This window comes from Triturus cristatus, chromosome 1_2 (genome assembly GCF_964204655.1).
Source record: "Triturus cristatus chromosome 1_2, aTriCri1.1, whole genome shotgun sequence".
Taxonomy (NCBI): domain Eukaryota; kingdom Metazoa; phylum Chordata; class Amphibia; order Caudata; family Salamandridae; genus Triturus; species Triturus cristatus.
In genome coordinates this window covers 1148352791-1148368800 of record NC_140580.1, presented here as the reverse complement: position 1 = coordinate 1148368800, position 16010 = coordinate 1148352791, and the positions used below count along the sequence as shown (strand labels likewise).

Here is a 16010-nt window from a genome sequence, read left to right as displayed (position 1 = left end):
TGTGCAATGGGGCGGGCACTCCGTCCCCCTTAGATCCCGCCCATTTCGACCTCCGTAGGCCACCGTCTACCTTACAGTGCCAGGCACCCCTGCAACCAGTAAGGCTGGTGAGTGGAAACACCTGCTGATCTAACCACCATGCCATACTGCATATTTCACCAGAGTAGGGGAGTCGGCCAGTGACCTCGGTCCGGTCAGCAGCAGAGCACCCTCTAGGGTCCTAATCTCATCTTAAATCAGCCAGGACTGGCGCACATGGTGACCAGGTTCTCAGAATGGAAAACAGGAATGGCTACAGACATAGAAATGGGACTATGTTGTGGCCCCTTGGCTCATGGTCACTGGAGGACTTCACTGAAAACTTTTGGGGGCAGATGTACGAACGTTTTTTTGCGGTCGCAAAGGGGAATTCTGCCCGTTTGCGACCGCAAAAAAGGTTTGCCCAATGTGCTAACCCTATTTTGCGAGTTGCTAACCTATTAGTGACTTGGAAAATATGGTTAGTGACTCTTTAATAGGAAGGGGCGTGCCAAAGGCGTCCCTTCCTAATAGCGAGTGCAGTGCAAATGGCATGTACCATTGTTTTGCAACTGCTTTTGCGGTCGCAAAACACTCGCAGTTTACCACCCTTTTCAAAAGGCTGGTAAGCCACTCGCAAACGGGAAGGGGTCCCCCCTACCCCTTACCCTTTGGGAATGGGCGCGAAAACATTTTTTAAGAGCAGGCCCCATTGAACTAAAAAGTTTCATTTTTCTTTTCTTAAATGCATCCCGTTTTCCTTTAAGGAAAATAGTCTGCATTTTTTTTTTAAACTGCTTTACTGAAAAAGCAGTCACAGACATGGTAGTCTGCTGACCCCAGCAGGCCACCATCCCTGTGAGTGCTAGCCATTCCCAATGGGGTCACAAATTTCACTTGCCTCATGGATTTTGATGAGGCATGCAAATTGCGACCCCATTTGGAATCGCAAACAGTGTCTGAGACACTGTTGTACATTAATTTTAGCAAGTTGCAAATTGTGACTCGCTAAACTTAACGATCGTACATCTGGCCCTTGGGGTCTCTTTTCATAGATAGACAGAGAGACAGACAGGCAGGCAGGGATAGATAGATAGATAGATAGATAGATAGATAGATAGATAGACAGACAGACAGACAGACAGACAGACAGACAGACAGACAGACAGACAGACAGACAGACAGACAGACAGACAGACAGACAGACAGACAGACAGATAGATAGATAGATAGATAGATAGATGTGCTTATCCGACCCTTTTTCAAAAACTGGGACAATCAATCAATCCACTACTATTAAAAACACTAGAATAAATTAAGATGACTCAAGAGTCCAAACTTAACACAACTCGGGAAAGGAAGCACATATTACTAATCTACCACCTATTTACCTCTAACCTTGTGAAGGAAGTGACCCGAATAGGGTCACTTGCGACCACGTCTCGGCCTTCCAAACAAATGAAGAGTCGGTCAGACAGTAGAGAATACAAACCAAAGTTATGTATTAGCATTGCGCTGCAGCGGAGCCCAGTCTGACCAGCCTCACAAGATGGCTGCCAAGGGACTGACTGCCCCCAACATAACGTCCAGAATTATACAGTTCCAATTCGCTAAGAACACGCCCAGTCTGGAAATTTCCAGTCCAGGCACTAGCAAACAAAGGAGGCACAGAAGGATGAGCTACAGTCCTGGGACTGTGTACATGTCATCTCTGCTCCAAGGTTACTTTGCCCGTGCCCGCCATCCTGGAAGGTGGAAACGAGCCTATCTAACTTCAAAGGTATGCCACAGTAGAGAGTTCATTCATTAGTGCAGCTGAACTCCGCCTTGGAGGAAATTTTCTGCTGAGGCAAGCGATATGAGACAAGAGCTTAGCTTCGGCCATAGAACAAAATAAAATGGCGCCATGAATGCTAACTTAACACAGAACGAAATACGAGCAATAGAACGACAACATTTACAATTCTAACACTTGGATTCCGGAGTAGCGTGCTAATCACTGCAAAGCGCTTCAACACTTCCTCAGGTGTAGTGGGCGCTAGATAATTACAATTTACATGTTTTTTGTGGGGTGGAGTGGAGGGGGCAACCTTTGACAAGTGGAGACTGTCCGGGCTCACGCGGGTCGTCAGCTCTCATTAGGGGGGGAGGGGGTGGATTCCAGCCTTCAAGCCAGACACAATAAAGTGAGCTCCGTATATGGTGAGGTTTCCTTTCTGTCTTTCGCCGGTACAATAAAGTTGCAGGGCTTCTTTCAGCGCCTCTCGGGAAGGGCGGGGCGGGGCGGTGTGTCGGGTGTATTCACCCCAGTCACGCCAGACAAGCGGAGCCAAAGCAGCAGGCTGCAGGGAAAGGGGAGAGGGCTGCAAAAAGTCACCACTGCAGGAGCATTACGTGTTTTTTCTACAGTGGAAAAAAAAAATGTTTCCCTCTCACATTTCCTACCACAGACTCATGTGGGATGAGAGAAAGGCCACATTTTGGAGGGCTGCGTGCATTCACTCGAGGGGGAGAGGGGGTGGTGCGGGGCGTAAAGGGCCGCACCCATAAAGCATGTCGGCTGCAGTGAGCACTCAGGCAGTCCCTTGCATGGCGCCGGGGAAGGATCTAAGGACGAACGGGGGGCATGTTTTAGCATCCTAGGGTCTTACTAGGGGTACCCTGCCCCTGCCACCTTTGTCCGGGACATGCAATCACCGCATACACCACTTCATAGAGGAGATATAAAACTCCAGGCGGGACAGCTGCGGTGAACAGCTGTAGACTTCTGTCTCTACAAGGCCTTTCGGCGCTATACGTGGAAAGTAAACAAACACCTCTATCTCCAGGGCGGGTGAGACTCGAGGGGCTATTTATGTGAAGAGATGAGGGGGCGGCTTGTTAGCGCAGCCGGTCCCCGTGAGTGTTGGCACGAGCAGGGACGCCCATGAGCGGTTCACGTGCTTGGATGGTTGACTTAGCTGCTGCCGTCGTAGCGCTTTGGGGGGTGAGGTGTGTGCAAGCAGCGAACACAACCTGTAATGTGTTTGTTTGCACGTGTCGCGCCGAAGGAGGAGCCTGCAGGGGCACCCCCCCCTCTCCCTCCACAGCAAGACCCAATATATCAGGGTTTTCTCCGCCGCGCGCGGCGCTGAGCGCCACGACGCCTTCCTTTTGATTTTTCTTCTGGTTTTGCATTTTTCTGATTAATGGGATTTTCAGAATAAAACCGCTCACGCGGGTAATCGTGCTGCAGGTGCTCCTGCTGTGGTAAGCAGCTCTGTGCAGGGCAGACATACAACAGCGCGGAGCCCAGTGGGAAATACGTCAAGGGTCACGGGTTTGTGAACATGACCAGTGCATTAGATGGACAGGTACTCTCAAGTATTGAGTGGCGGCACTTTGAACCTGAAAGCAAGTGCCCCCGCCTCGCTGAAGGGGTGCAGGATGTGTAATGGGAGGACTCGGAGAGTATCGGCACTTCTCAGTGGGAAACACGCACAGTGGGAGAGTGAGTACGGGCACTTCTATTCACAAACAGACAGACACTCTTGGCTAGTGAGTGCCGGCACTTCTATTCACAAACAGACAGGCACTCTTGGCTAGTGAGTACCGGCACTTCTCATTAGCAAGCACGTACTCTTGGATAGTGAGTACCAGTACTTTTTAGAAGCAAAGTGTTTGCTAATGATTGACAAGGTTCCAAGATTCATACTATTGGAAACCAGATCTTTACAAAGATGTCACTTGTGAAAAAAACATTTGAGATAATAATAATAAAAGCATAAAAACATATAGGAAAAAAAACGACTTGGAATGTATTCAGCTTAGATATTGGGAAAACAGACGCTCAGTATACTCTTGGAATGTGAGTCCTGGCACTTCTCGGTCACAAACAGGCACCAGGTATAGTGAGTTGCACCATTTCTCAGCTGCAAACATGCACTATGGGATAGTGAGCACTGGAACACCTCAGTCACAAACAAGCACTTTTGGATTGCGAGTACTGGCACTTCTAAGTTACTAAGAGGCACTCTGGGATACTGAGTACCTGCACTTCCCAGTTGCAAACAGGTGTCCTTGGATAGCGGGTGCTGACACTTCTCAGTAGGAAACAGGCACTCTGAGCTAGTGAGCAATGTCACTTATAATTCCGAGCAGGGACTCTTGGTTAGAAAGTTCTATCATTTCTCATTAGCAAGCAAATACTCTGAGACAGTGGCATAGTGAGTATGGGCACTTTTCATCAACAATTGACACTCTTAGATAGAGGGTGTCAGCACTTATCAGTTGCAAACAGGGATCATGGGACAGTGAGTACTGGAACTCACTACCCAGTCACAAACTGGCACGCTTGGGTAGTACAAGCACTTTCCATCACAAACAAGTACTCTTGGATAGTACACACACTTTCCGTCACAAACAGGCACTCTTGGATAGTACAAGCACTTTCCATCACAAACAGGCACTCTTGGATAGTACAAGCACTTTCCATCACAAACAAGTACTCTTGGATAGTACAAGCACTTTCCATCACAAACAAGTACTCTTGGATAGTTCAAGCACTTTCCATCACAAACAGGTACTCTTGGATAGTAAAAGCACTTTCCATCACAAACAGGCACTCTTGGATAGTGGGGACCAGCACTTTCCATTACATACTGGCACTCTGACTGAGAGAATGAGTACCAGCACTCTTATGTTTCCATTTGAAGTGCTGAACAAGACAGACTGGTGTTGCAGGTCTTTGTTCAAGGGGAACCACCAGTGGCCTGAGGAGAGGGTGGTGGTGAGGTGCAATGGAGGAGAGAATTCCACCCGTTGACTCCTCTCCAGTCAATTGTTTCCTCCAGAAACCAAAAGATGATCCATTATCCTCCAAGTTTGAATCCGGCCCCAATGTTTTCAATGTAAGACAAGCGGAAGACCTCCACCAGCCGCATGGGGGCGCTAGGAAAGGACTTCTGTAACAACTTATGGCCCTCGGCTCCTTGCAGGCGCTTATTAATGTCCCCCCTGCAGAACCAGGGTGCGCACGGCCACCGAGGATGCCACATTTTTGTCTTAATTATTTAGGGAGAACGTTCTCATTTCAGTGTATACAAGTCAAATTTAATAGTGTTGTGTTTTAGCTCCGCCCACATAAGTATGTTGCGGCTTTAACTACTGCGAGTCATGGTGTCAGAGGCTTGTGCTCGTCCCCATGAGTTTAGTGGTGATTTAGCCCCACCATACTTCTATATCATAGGTTTAGCTCCTCCCACTGCTTTATTTATGCTTTAGTCGCACCCCCCACTTTATTAGGGCTTTAGTTACACTCTCACACATGTTTGAGTTACATTTATATGGCGCTTACTCCCCTGTTGAAGCAGTGCAGGGCTGGCATTAGGGCAGTGCAACAGGTGCGGCTGCACAGGGCGCTGACCAGTGGAGGGGGCACTAACATCAGGGGAGGGGGGCTGTTTTTATTAATAACTTATGATTGGAGAGATGATGGTGGTAGTGAGAGAATCTGAGCAGGCGGTCATGGGGCGTCAAAAAGGGTTGTTGCACCGGGTGCCATCAGAGCTAAAGCCGTCCCTGAAGCAGTGAAAGGTTTCAGCTCCGCCTATTCAAACATTGGTGTATTACATCTACTCACATATAGGATTGGTGGTTTTAGCTCCTTCCACTCGTTACTGTGATTTAGCTCCACCCACACATTTATGGGGTTTTAGTAGCTCTCACACATATGTTTGAATTGCATTCATATAGCACTTACTGCCGCATTCCAGCCATTGAAAGATTTGAGCTCCTCCCATTCAAATATTGGAGCATTTGCTCTAATCACGCATATGTTTTGTGGGTTTAGCCCCTCCCACTCATTAATGATGGTTTAGCTCCACCCACACATTTATGGGGCCTTGGTTCTACCCACACATATGTATTGTGGTGTGGGCTCCTCCCACTCATTAATTGTGGCTTTATTCCCACCAGACACGCATTGGGGAGCTCCTCCCACACTTTACTTTAGATCCACCCACTCATACGCCTTGTGGTTTAGCTCCTCCCACACATTTACTGGCGCTTTACCTCCACCCACATATTGATGGGGCTTTAGTTCCACCCACACATATGTATTGGGGGTCTAGATCCACCCACACATATATATTGGGGGTCTAGATCCACCCACCCATACTTATTGGGGTCTAGTTCCACCCACACATATGTATTGGGGGTCTAGTTCCACCCACACATATGTATTGGGGCCTAGTTCCACCCACACATATGTATTGGGGGCCTAGTTCCACCCACACATATGTATTGGGGGTCTAGTTACACCCACACATACGTATTGGGGGTCTAGTTCCACCCACACATACGTATTGGGGGTCTAGTTCCACCCACACATATGTATTGGGGGTCTAGTTCCACCCACACATACGTATTGGGGGTCTAGTTCCACCCACAGATATGTATTGGGGGTCTAGTTCCACCCACACATATGTATTGGGGGTCTAGTTCCACCCACACATATGTATTGGGGGTCTAGTTCCACCCACACATATGTATTGGGGGTCTAGTTCCACCCACACATACGTATTGGGGGTCTAGTTCCACCCACACATATGTATTGGGGGTCTAGTTCCACCCACACATACGTATTGGGGGCCTAGTTCCACCCACACATACGTATTGGGGGCCTAGTTCCACCCACACATATGCCTTGTGGCTTTAGCTCCTCCCACACATTTATTGGGGCTTTCGCTCTCACCTCACATTTGTAGGGCTTTAGTTCCCACCCCACACATAAACCGGGGCTTAGCTCGACCGACAAAAGTTAAATGGAACGCTCTTAAGAGGTTGCAATATGACATACAATGCTATATAAAGCTCTATAAACAAATAAATACATTTATTGGGCATTAGCTGTGTCTCCTCTTATTCATTGGGGCTGTTGCCCCGCCCACACATGCTTACGGGTGCTTCACATCTGCCCCCAGATGCTTGTACGTTCGCTGGTCTCACACATTTCCATTAAGCGTCTTCTCCACCCTCCTATGTATGACGGACTCTTGGCGCCGCCCATGATTGTTTGTTTCACAATTCTTTATTGGAAGATTAAAACAAAACAGTGAATAGGGGAAGGAGGGACGGAGAATATAAGGTACCGTATGTGAAACAGTAATACTGTACAGAAAAACACAGTGCAAGATGAGGCAGAGCGCTAGGTACATAGTATGTGGAGTTCCTATGAGGAGGGTGCCCTTAAGGGACAAGGGTGGGCGCTATCACGCTGGTCACACGGGTCCGCGTCTGTACACATGATGGTCAGCGGGGTGAGGGGGGGCAGAAAAATGAAACATGACAAAAAGAAACAAATGGAGGGAAATCAAACAGGGAATCCATACTCTAATCCACACGCTTGGGGGGTGTGGGGGGGCTGGGGGAGTGGAGAGATCATGATCGTTTTTTGACACTTTGCTTCGGCCCCTCATGTCTATTAGGGCCATTAATGCAGTAGTGGACCGTCCGTCAGTCTGCCCCTGAACACTAACAGGCCATTTTCTTTTAAATTCCAATAGGGTTTGGGCAGAATCAATGACATCTCCCGTTCTGCCTCAATCATACAGACATTTCAGGGTCTGCGGACTGTGGAGACATCTTCTCTATAGACCGACCCACTCCTCGAGGCTGTTGAAGCCTGGTTGGGTGGATGGTCTGGGTCTTCCATGACCCGCACGGGGTTGACGGAGGAGGCGGTGGGGCTATATGGTCCAGTGTGTGTTCCATCCTCTGATGACGCCTCTTCTCTTTGTTTATCTTCTTGTTGTCTACCTACAGGTGCAAGTGCAACCTTCACGCCAACACCTGCACCTTCCGGGATGGCAGCCTCCAGTGCGAGTGTGAGCACAACACGACGGGGCAGGACTGCGGCAAATGCAAGAAGAACTTCCGCACCAAGTCATGGCGGGCCGGCGCCTACACCCCCACGCCCCATGGATCACCCAACGCATGTAGGTACAAGCACTTCCTTTCCCAGCCATGCTTAACCAATGCCGACTTGTTGAGTGATCACCTCCATATAACCAGAAGTCATGCCCACCTTCTACCATGAGTGTTCACCTGGGGCAGGAACCTTGTTCTCAGCCCTCTGGACTCGCATCCTTTCTAGGTGGCGGAGGGCGGTACTCTCATGGCATGAGGGCACAAAATAAGCTCTGATAAATGTTGGGGACCGAAGACATCTCCCATGATCTCTGTGTCATCAGGTGTAGAAATGTTGACATCTAGAGGGGCTGGTCTGAGAATTGACCACAACTTTGTCCAACTGATCACCAGGGCACAGCTCATCTGTGTGCTATGTCATGTATCAAACCTCTGCTTCTCATCAGTCGAGGGAGTGTTCTGAGGTCCACATAAGGGTGACCCCCACCTCTGTGGATGACTAGAAAGGGTGGTTTGGTGTACTCTGCTATTTTGGCAAACAACACCCTGATTACTGCCTCTAGGCCCCTCTGGGAGGTTACTGTCGGTATTCACCAGAACACTGTGAGAAACTTGTTGTTATCAGTGCTTTAAACGGGCAGCTACTGTCCAGGAGTGAGTACCTGCACTTCATAAATTTAATAGGAGAGTACTTGCGCTTCTCAGCACTGCTCCATGACATGTTCTGCAAGAGTACCAGCACTTTTCAGGGGTAAACAGCTGCACTGGATAGTGAGTACCCGCAGGTCTATATTTCCATTTAAAGCGCTGATTGTTATTGACCAGACTGTTGAGAGACTGCTGTTGTTATTGACCAGATCTCTGCGAGAATACTGTCCCTATTTACCAGGGCCCAGATTTACTGTTATTTGACACAGTGCAACGCAGCAAGACAACTTGTTTCGATGGGTCAATGGAGAGAGCAGAGATGCACCATATTTACTAAGATATGGCACATTCCTGCTCTCTCTCTGCGCTGGCGCACACAGTGCAGCTTAGCACCAACACAGTGCAACTTAGCACCAACACAGTGCAGCCTAGCACCAACACACTGCAGCCTAGCACCAACACAGTGCAGCATAGCACCAACACACTGCAGCCTAGCGCCAACACAGTGCAGCCTAGCACCAACACAGTGCAGCCTAGCACCAACACAGTGCAGCCTAGCACCAGCACAGTGCAGCCTAGCACCAACACAGTGCAGCATAGCACTAACACACTGCAGCCTAGCACCAACACACTGCAGCCTAGCACCAACACAGTGCAGCCTATCACCAACACAGTGCAGCCTTGCACCAACATAGTGCAGCCTAGCACCAACACAGTGCAGCCCAGCATCAACACAGTGCAGACTCGCACCAACACAGTGCATCCTAGCACCAACGCAGTGCAGCCTAGCCCCAACGCAGTGCAACCCATCACCAACACAGTCCAACATAGCACCAACACAGTGCAACCTAGCACCAACACACTGCAGCCTAACGCCAACACACTGCAGCCTAGCACCAACACAGTGCAGCCTATCACCAACTCAGTGCAGCCTTGCACCAACATAGTGCAGCCTAGCACCAACACAGTGCAGCCCAGCACCAACACAGTGAAGACTAGTGCCAACGCAGTGCAGCCTAGCCCCAACACAGTGCAACCCATCACCAACACAGTGCAACATAGCACCAACACAGTGCAGCCTAGCACCAACAGAGTGCAGCCTAGCGCCAACACAGTGCAACCTAGCACCAACACAGTACAGCCCAGCACCAACACAGTGCAGCTTAGCACCAACACAGTGCAGCCTAGCACAAACACAGTGCAACATAGCACCAACACAGTGCAGCCTAGCACCAACACAGTGCAACTTAGCACCAACACAGTGCAACTTAGCACCAACACAGTGGAGCCTAGCACCAACACAGTGCAGCCTAGCACCAACACAGTGCAGCCTAGCACCAACACAGTGCAGCCTAGCGCCAACACAGTGCAGCCTAGCGCCAACACAGTGCAACCTAGCACCAACATAGTGCAACCCAGCACCAACACAGTGCAGCCTAGCACCAACACAGTGCAGCCCAGCACCAACACATTGCAGCCTAGCTAACACAGTGCAGCCTAGCACCAACACAGTGCAGTCTAATGCCAATGGAGGCACCCATGCACCATCGTGTCAGGGTACCAGCCTTACAGCCAGCATTGCTTTCGTGTAGGAAAGGACACCTTCCTGCACAAAAATAATCCTCTGAGGCATGTTCCTCTTTCTATCTGTGCTGCAGAATACAGCACACGTAAAAGAGGAAATAAAGAGGAGAAACAAACATATTTCTCCTCGTTACACTTCTGTTGGGAAGGTGTACCATTTTGGCGCATTCTCAGGTTTTCTAGTCGTAGTAAATCTGAGAATGTGTCAAAATCCATGGGTGGGTGCGTGGGAACATCCACGCTCCACCTGTGGGACGCCTCGCCAATGCAGAGTAACGCAAGGCAGCGACTTGTGCTGCCTTGCATTATCCTGGAGTCGCAAAGCCATGCACAGCCACGCAGGATGGCTTTGCATGTTTTATAAATCTCACTGAAGCCCTTGCATTGCCTTGCACCGCCTTGTGTGATGCAACCGCAACGCAAGGGGTTCATAAATTCGGGCCAGTGTCTCTGTGCGATGACTGTTGTTATTCATCCATCACTGCAAAGCGTTCTTCAGGCCCCCCCCAGCATCCTCTCCCAGAAAGGCCCTTGCATCCCTCTGAGGAGGGAGCCTGCGGGCCTCAAGTCCAATATGGAGCTGGCTGTTGTTCTGTGGGGGACCCTGCTACATTAGGAGGCTGGACTCTGACCTCTAGCTTTCCTCTGCATGTATGAAACTAGACTCCGATCTGTGTGTCTCTAGTACATTCATGGAGCGAGCTGTCTTTCTATTGGCCTCTAGCACATTCATGGAGCTAGCCGTCTTTCTATTGGCCTCCACTTCGTTTATGGAACTACACATCTTTCTACTGGCCTGCACTTCATTCATGAAAGTAGCCCCTGGTCTGAGAGCCTCCAGTACATTTATGAAACAAGCCTCTGGTCTACGCGCCTCCAGTTTGTCATGTTCCCTAAGTGGGAATTGTGTCTAAACGTGCATATTCACTCACTCATCCATCTATTCCCCCACTCACCCTGCATGTCACTTATGCCCTAACTTTGAATTTCCTGTGACTGATGAAAGCTTGACCAGTCTGCTCAGAGGGATCTGTTCTGCTGGGAATGGAAGGTTGCACTTGCTGCCGTCTGCGAGAGTGGGAAGCTTGCTCTGCTACCACAACCATGTACCTCTTCTGTGAGGAAGCAAAGCTTGCACGGCTGCTGCCTGATTTGTGTCCTGTGCTGGGGGAAAGCTTGCACTGCTGCTGCCTGATTTGTGTCCTGTGATGGGGAACACTGGCCTGCTGCTGCCTGATTTGTGTCCTGTGATGGGGAACACTGGCCTGCTGCTGCCTGATTTGTGTCCTATGATGGGGAACGCTTGCCTGCTGCTGCCTGATTTGTGTCCTGTGATGGGGAAAGCTTGCACGGCTGCTGCCTGATTTGTGTCCTGTGATGGGGAATGCTGGCCTGCTGCTGCCTGATTTGTGTCCTGTGATGGGGAAAGCTTGCACGGCTGCTGCCTGATTTGTGTCCTGTGATGGGGAACACTGGCCTGCTGCTGCCTGATTTGTGTCCTGTGATGGGGAAAGCTTGCACGGCTGCTGCCTGATTTGTGTCCTATGATGGGGAAAGCTTGCACGGCTGCTGCCTGATTTGTGTCCTCTGATGGGGAACGCTGGCCTGCTGCTGCCTGATTTGTGTCCTGTGATGGGGAACGCTGGCCTGTTGCTGCCTGATTTGTGTCCTGTGATGGGGAACACTGGCCTGCTGCTGCCTGATTTGTGTCCTGTGATGGGGAAAGCTTGCCTGCTGCTGCATGATTTGTGTCCTGTGATGGGGAACACTTGCTGCTGCTGCCTGATTTGTGTCCTGTGATGGGGAACACTGGCCTGCTGCTGCCTGATTTGTGTCCTGTGATGGGGAAAGCTTGCCTGCTGCTGCATGATTTGTGTCCTGTGATGGGGAACACTTGCTGCTGCTGCTGCCTGATTTGTGTCCTGTGATGGGGAAAGCTTGCACGGCTGCTGCCTGATTTGTGTCCTGTGATGGGGAACGCTGGCCTGCTGCTGCCTGATTTGTTTCCTGTGATGGGGAACACTGGCCTGCTGCTGCCTGATTTGTGTCCTGTGATGGGGAAAGCTTGCACGGCTGCTGCCTGATTTGTGTCCTGTGATGGGGAACACTGGCCTGCTGCTGCCTGATTTGTGTCCTGTGATGGGGAACACTTTCTGCTGCTGCCTGATTTGTGTCCTGTGATGGGGAAAGCTTGCACGGCTGCTGCCTGATTTGTGTCCTGTGATGGGGAAAGCTTGCACGGCTGCTGCCTGATTTGTGTCCTGTGATGGGGAACACTTGCTGCTGCTGCCTGATTTGTGTCCTGTGATGGGGAAAGCTTGCACGGCTGCTGCCTGATTTGTGTCCTGTGATGGGGAAAGCTTGCACGGCTGCTGCCTGATTTGTGTCCTGTGATGGAGAACACTGGCCTGCTGCTGCTTGATTTGTGTACTGTGATGGGGAAATCTTGCACGGCTGCTGCCTGATTTGTGTCCTGTGATGGGGAACACTTGCTGCTGCTGCCTGATTTGTGTCCTGTGATGGGGAACACTGGCCTGCTGCTGCCTGATTTGTGTCCTGTGATGGGGAAAGCTTGCACGGCTGCTGCCTGATTTGTGTCCTGTGATGGGGAACACTTGCTGCTGCTGCTTGATTTGTGTACTGTGATGGGGAAAGCTTGCACGGCTGCTGCCTGATTTGTGTCCTGTGATGGAGAACACTTGCTGCTGCTTCCTGATTTGTGTCCTGTGATGGGGAACACTTGCTGCTGCTGCCTGATTTGTGTCCTGTGATGGGGAAAGCTTGCACGGCTGCTGCCTGATTTGTGTCCTGTGATGGAGAACACTGGCCTGCTGCTGCTTGATTTGTGTACTGTGATGGGGAAATCTTGCACGGCTGCTGCCTGATTTGTGTCCTGTGATGGGGAACACTTGCTGCTGCTGCCTGATTTGTGTCCTGTGATGGGGAACACTGGCCTGCTGCTGCTTGATTTGTGTACTGTGATGGGGAAAGCTTGCACGGCTGCTGCCTGATTTGTGTCCTGTGATGGGGAACACTTGCTGCTGCTGCTTGATTTGTGTACTGTGATGGGGAAAGCTTGCACGGCTGCTGCCTGATTTGTGTCCTGTGATGGGGAACACTTGCTGCTGCTTCCTGATTTGTGTCCTGTGATGGGGAACACTTGCTGCTGCTGCCTGAGTTGTGTCCTGTGATGGGGAACGCTGGCCTGCTGCTGCTTGATTTGTGTCCTGTGATGGGGAACACTTGCTGCTGCTGCTGCCTGATTTGTGTACTGTGATGGGGAACACTTGCTGCTGCTGCTGCTTGATTTGTGTCCTGTGATGGGGAACACTTGCTGCTGCTGCTTGATTTGTGTACTGTGATGGGGAAAGCTTGCACGGCTGCTGCCTGATTTGTGACCTGTGATGGGGAACACTTGCTGCTGCTGCCTGGTTTGTGTCCTGTGATGGGGAACACTTGCTGCTGCTGCCTGATTTGTGTCCTGTGATGGGGAACGCTGGCCTGCTGCTGCCTGATTTGTGTCCTGTGATGGGAAACACTTGCTGCTGCTGCTGCTTGATTTGTGTCCTGTGATGGGGAACACTTGCTGCTGCTGCTGCCTGGTTTGTGTCCTGTGATGGGGAACACTTGCTGCTGCTGCTTGATTTGTGTCCTGTGATGGGGAACGCTTTCACTGCTGCTGCCTGATTTGTGTACTGTGATGGTTAACACTTTCTGCTGCTGCCTGATTTGTGTCCTGTGATGGGGAACACTTGCTGCTGCTGCTGCCTGATTTGTGTCCTGTGATGGGGAACACTTGCTGCTGCTGCTGCTTGATTTGTGTCCTGTGATGGGGAACACTTGCTGCTGCTGCTGCCTGATTTGTGTCCTGTGATGGGGAACGCTGGCCTGCTGCTGCCTGATTTGTGTCCTGTGATGGGAACACTGGCCTGCTGCTGCTTGATTTGTGTCCTGTGATGGGAACACTGGCCTGCTGCTGCTTGATTTGTGTCCTGTGATGGGGAACACTTGCTGCTGCTGCTGCCTGATTTGTGTCCTGTAATGGGGAACACTTGATGCTGCTGCACCACCGTATTTGTCCCCTGAAGTGTGAAGAACCAGAACCTTTTGGGCCTGGCGGCGCAGGGTACGCCCAAAGTCTCCGGAATTCTCCTGCTTCGCTACACAGAGACACGGGACACTCTGTCGGCATTAGAAGATCAGATTTATTTAGCTGCAGCTAGTACAGTTATCCTAGAAGTACACAGAGTAGGTTCTCAGGAGACTGCCACTTCACTCTGTGGCGCACAGCGTTAAATACTATACAAGGTTCAGACATATTGATCCAAAACCCTCCCAGAACATACAAGAAAGAACCAATAAGGAAAGTTAGAAAACAGGATGGAACCAATGGGAAAAGTTGGAAAACAAAAGTGTCAGATGACTCGAAGAGACCTCTCCTCCAACTATGTTTATCACCCCTCCCTCAAGCTAATTCATTAACAGATTCATAACTAACTTGCAGGTGGCGAGATACGTTTGTGTGTGTTGGAGGACAGTTGCGAAACGAGAGAATGCTTGCAGAAGACAGTGAAGGCCAGTCGATAAGATAAGGTCAGGAAAGAATAGTGTGAATCAACAGATAGTTGAGACGGGGATTAGAAAAGCCAGACAGGGATTAGTGTACTCGGCTAGTTCTAACACCAGCTTTTCAAATAGAGGCAGAAGGTGTATTTCAACATCAGGCTACAGAAAAAGCAGAATAGACTTTGTTCGCCGTGCTGCCTGAGTGATGGCAACACAAAATGGCGGCGGGCCACAAAATGGCGGGTCGATTCGATCGCGATCGAAAATCGAAGTTCCTCAAGTGAGACACTTGCCCTTTTTCACAGACAGATCTCGGAGGAGGTGCTTAACTCACTGAGGGTAACGTATAGGTGGTTGAGGGAGTGAATATGCATGTCTATTCTCACTTATGTGATATTTCACATCAACATCCTAAAAAGGCCCCAAGTTTTCCAGACATTGAGAAGTAGACACAAAATTGTAGGTTACTGTCATTTGGAGCAGCTCAACCACAGCATAAGTAACTAAGTGCTAGATGTACAACATTGGATTGTTTAAAAGTGATCACAATTTGTGCACTGACTGCTAGAAAATCAAATGGTATTTTGCAAATCAATTTATGTACTAATGCCATTTCCAAAATACAGAATCGTAGTGGGTCGACCTACCTTGTGAATATTAATGAGGTAGATCGCAAATTGTGACCCACTGTGATTGGCTCACATCAAAGCGATGGAGGCCGGCTGGGGTCAGAAGACCACCATGTTGAGAGTGCTTTTAAATAGAGCAATTACATTTTTTTTAATGCAGTCTGTTTTCATTAAAGGAAAAAGGGATGCATTTAAAAAAGACAAAAAGGAAAAGTTTCACAAACTTTTTTGGGTACTTGATAATGATCCTTGGCACCAGTGTCAAGCCTTAAAAAATATTTTTGTCAACATTCACAAAGGAGAAGTGATCCCTTAGGGACCCCTTCCTGTTTGCGAATGGGTTGCCACCTCCTTCGAGGTGTTGGTAAAATATTAATGTTTTGTGACCGATTTTCAATCTCAATGACCCATTGAGAATCGCTATTTGGAAATGCGTCCCTAAACAAGCCCCTTGCAAAAAGCAGTTCGGAATGGTTTAGCAATTCGGTAACCTGTTGCTGAAATGCTAAATGGGTATAGCGCATTACAAAAATACATTTATTTGTTGCAAAACGTGTGATTTACCAAATCACAGGGGTTTCGACCAATAAATGCATTCGTACATCTGACCCAAAGCTCCGTACAGGCACAAAGGGGGCAGCCATGAAGCGCTGATTG

General features: G+C 49.6%; 1 protein-coding gene across 2 annotated transcripts in view; it reads left to right on the top strand.

Annotated features, from left to right (window-relative positions):
* NTNG2 (netrin G2) overlaps window positions 1-16010 on the top strand; it is a 485923-nt gene that overhangs the window by 325306 nt on the left and 144607 nt on the right. For both annotated transcript variants that reach the window (XM_085613924.1, XM_085613925.1), the window contains exon 4: window positions 7822-7994. In XM_085613924.1, the coding sequence (XP_085470050.1) occupies window positions 7822-7994 (173 nt within the window). The remainder of the gene's footprint in view (window positions 1-7821; window positions 7995-16010) is intronic.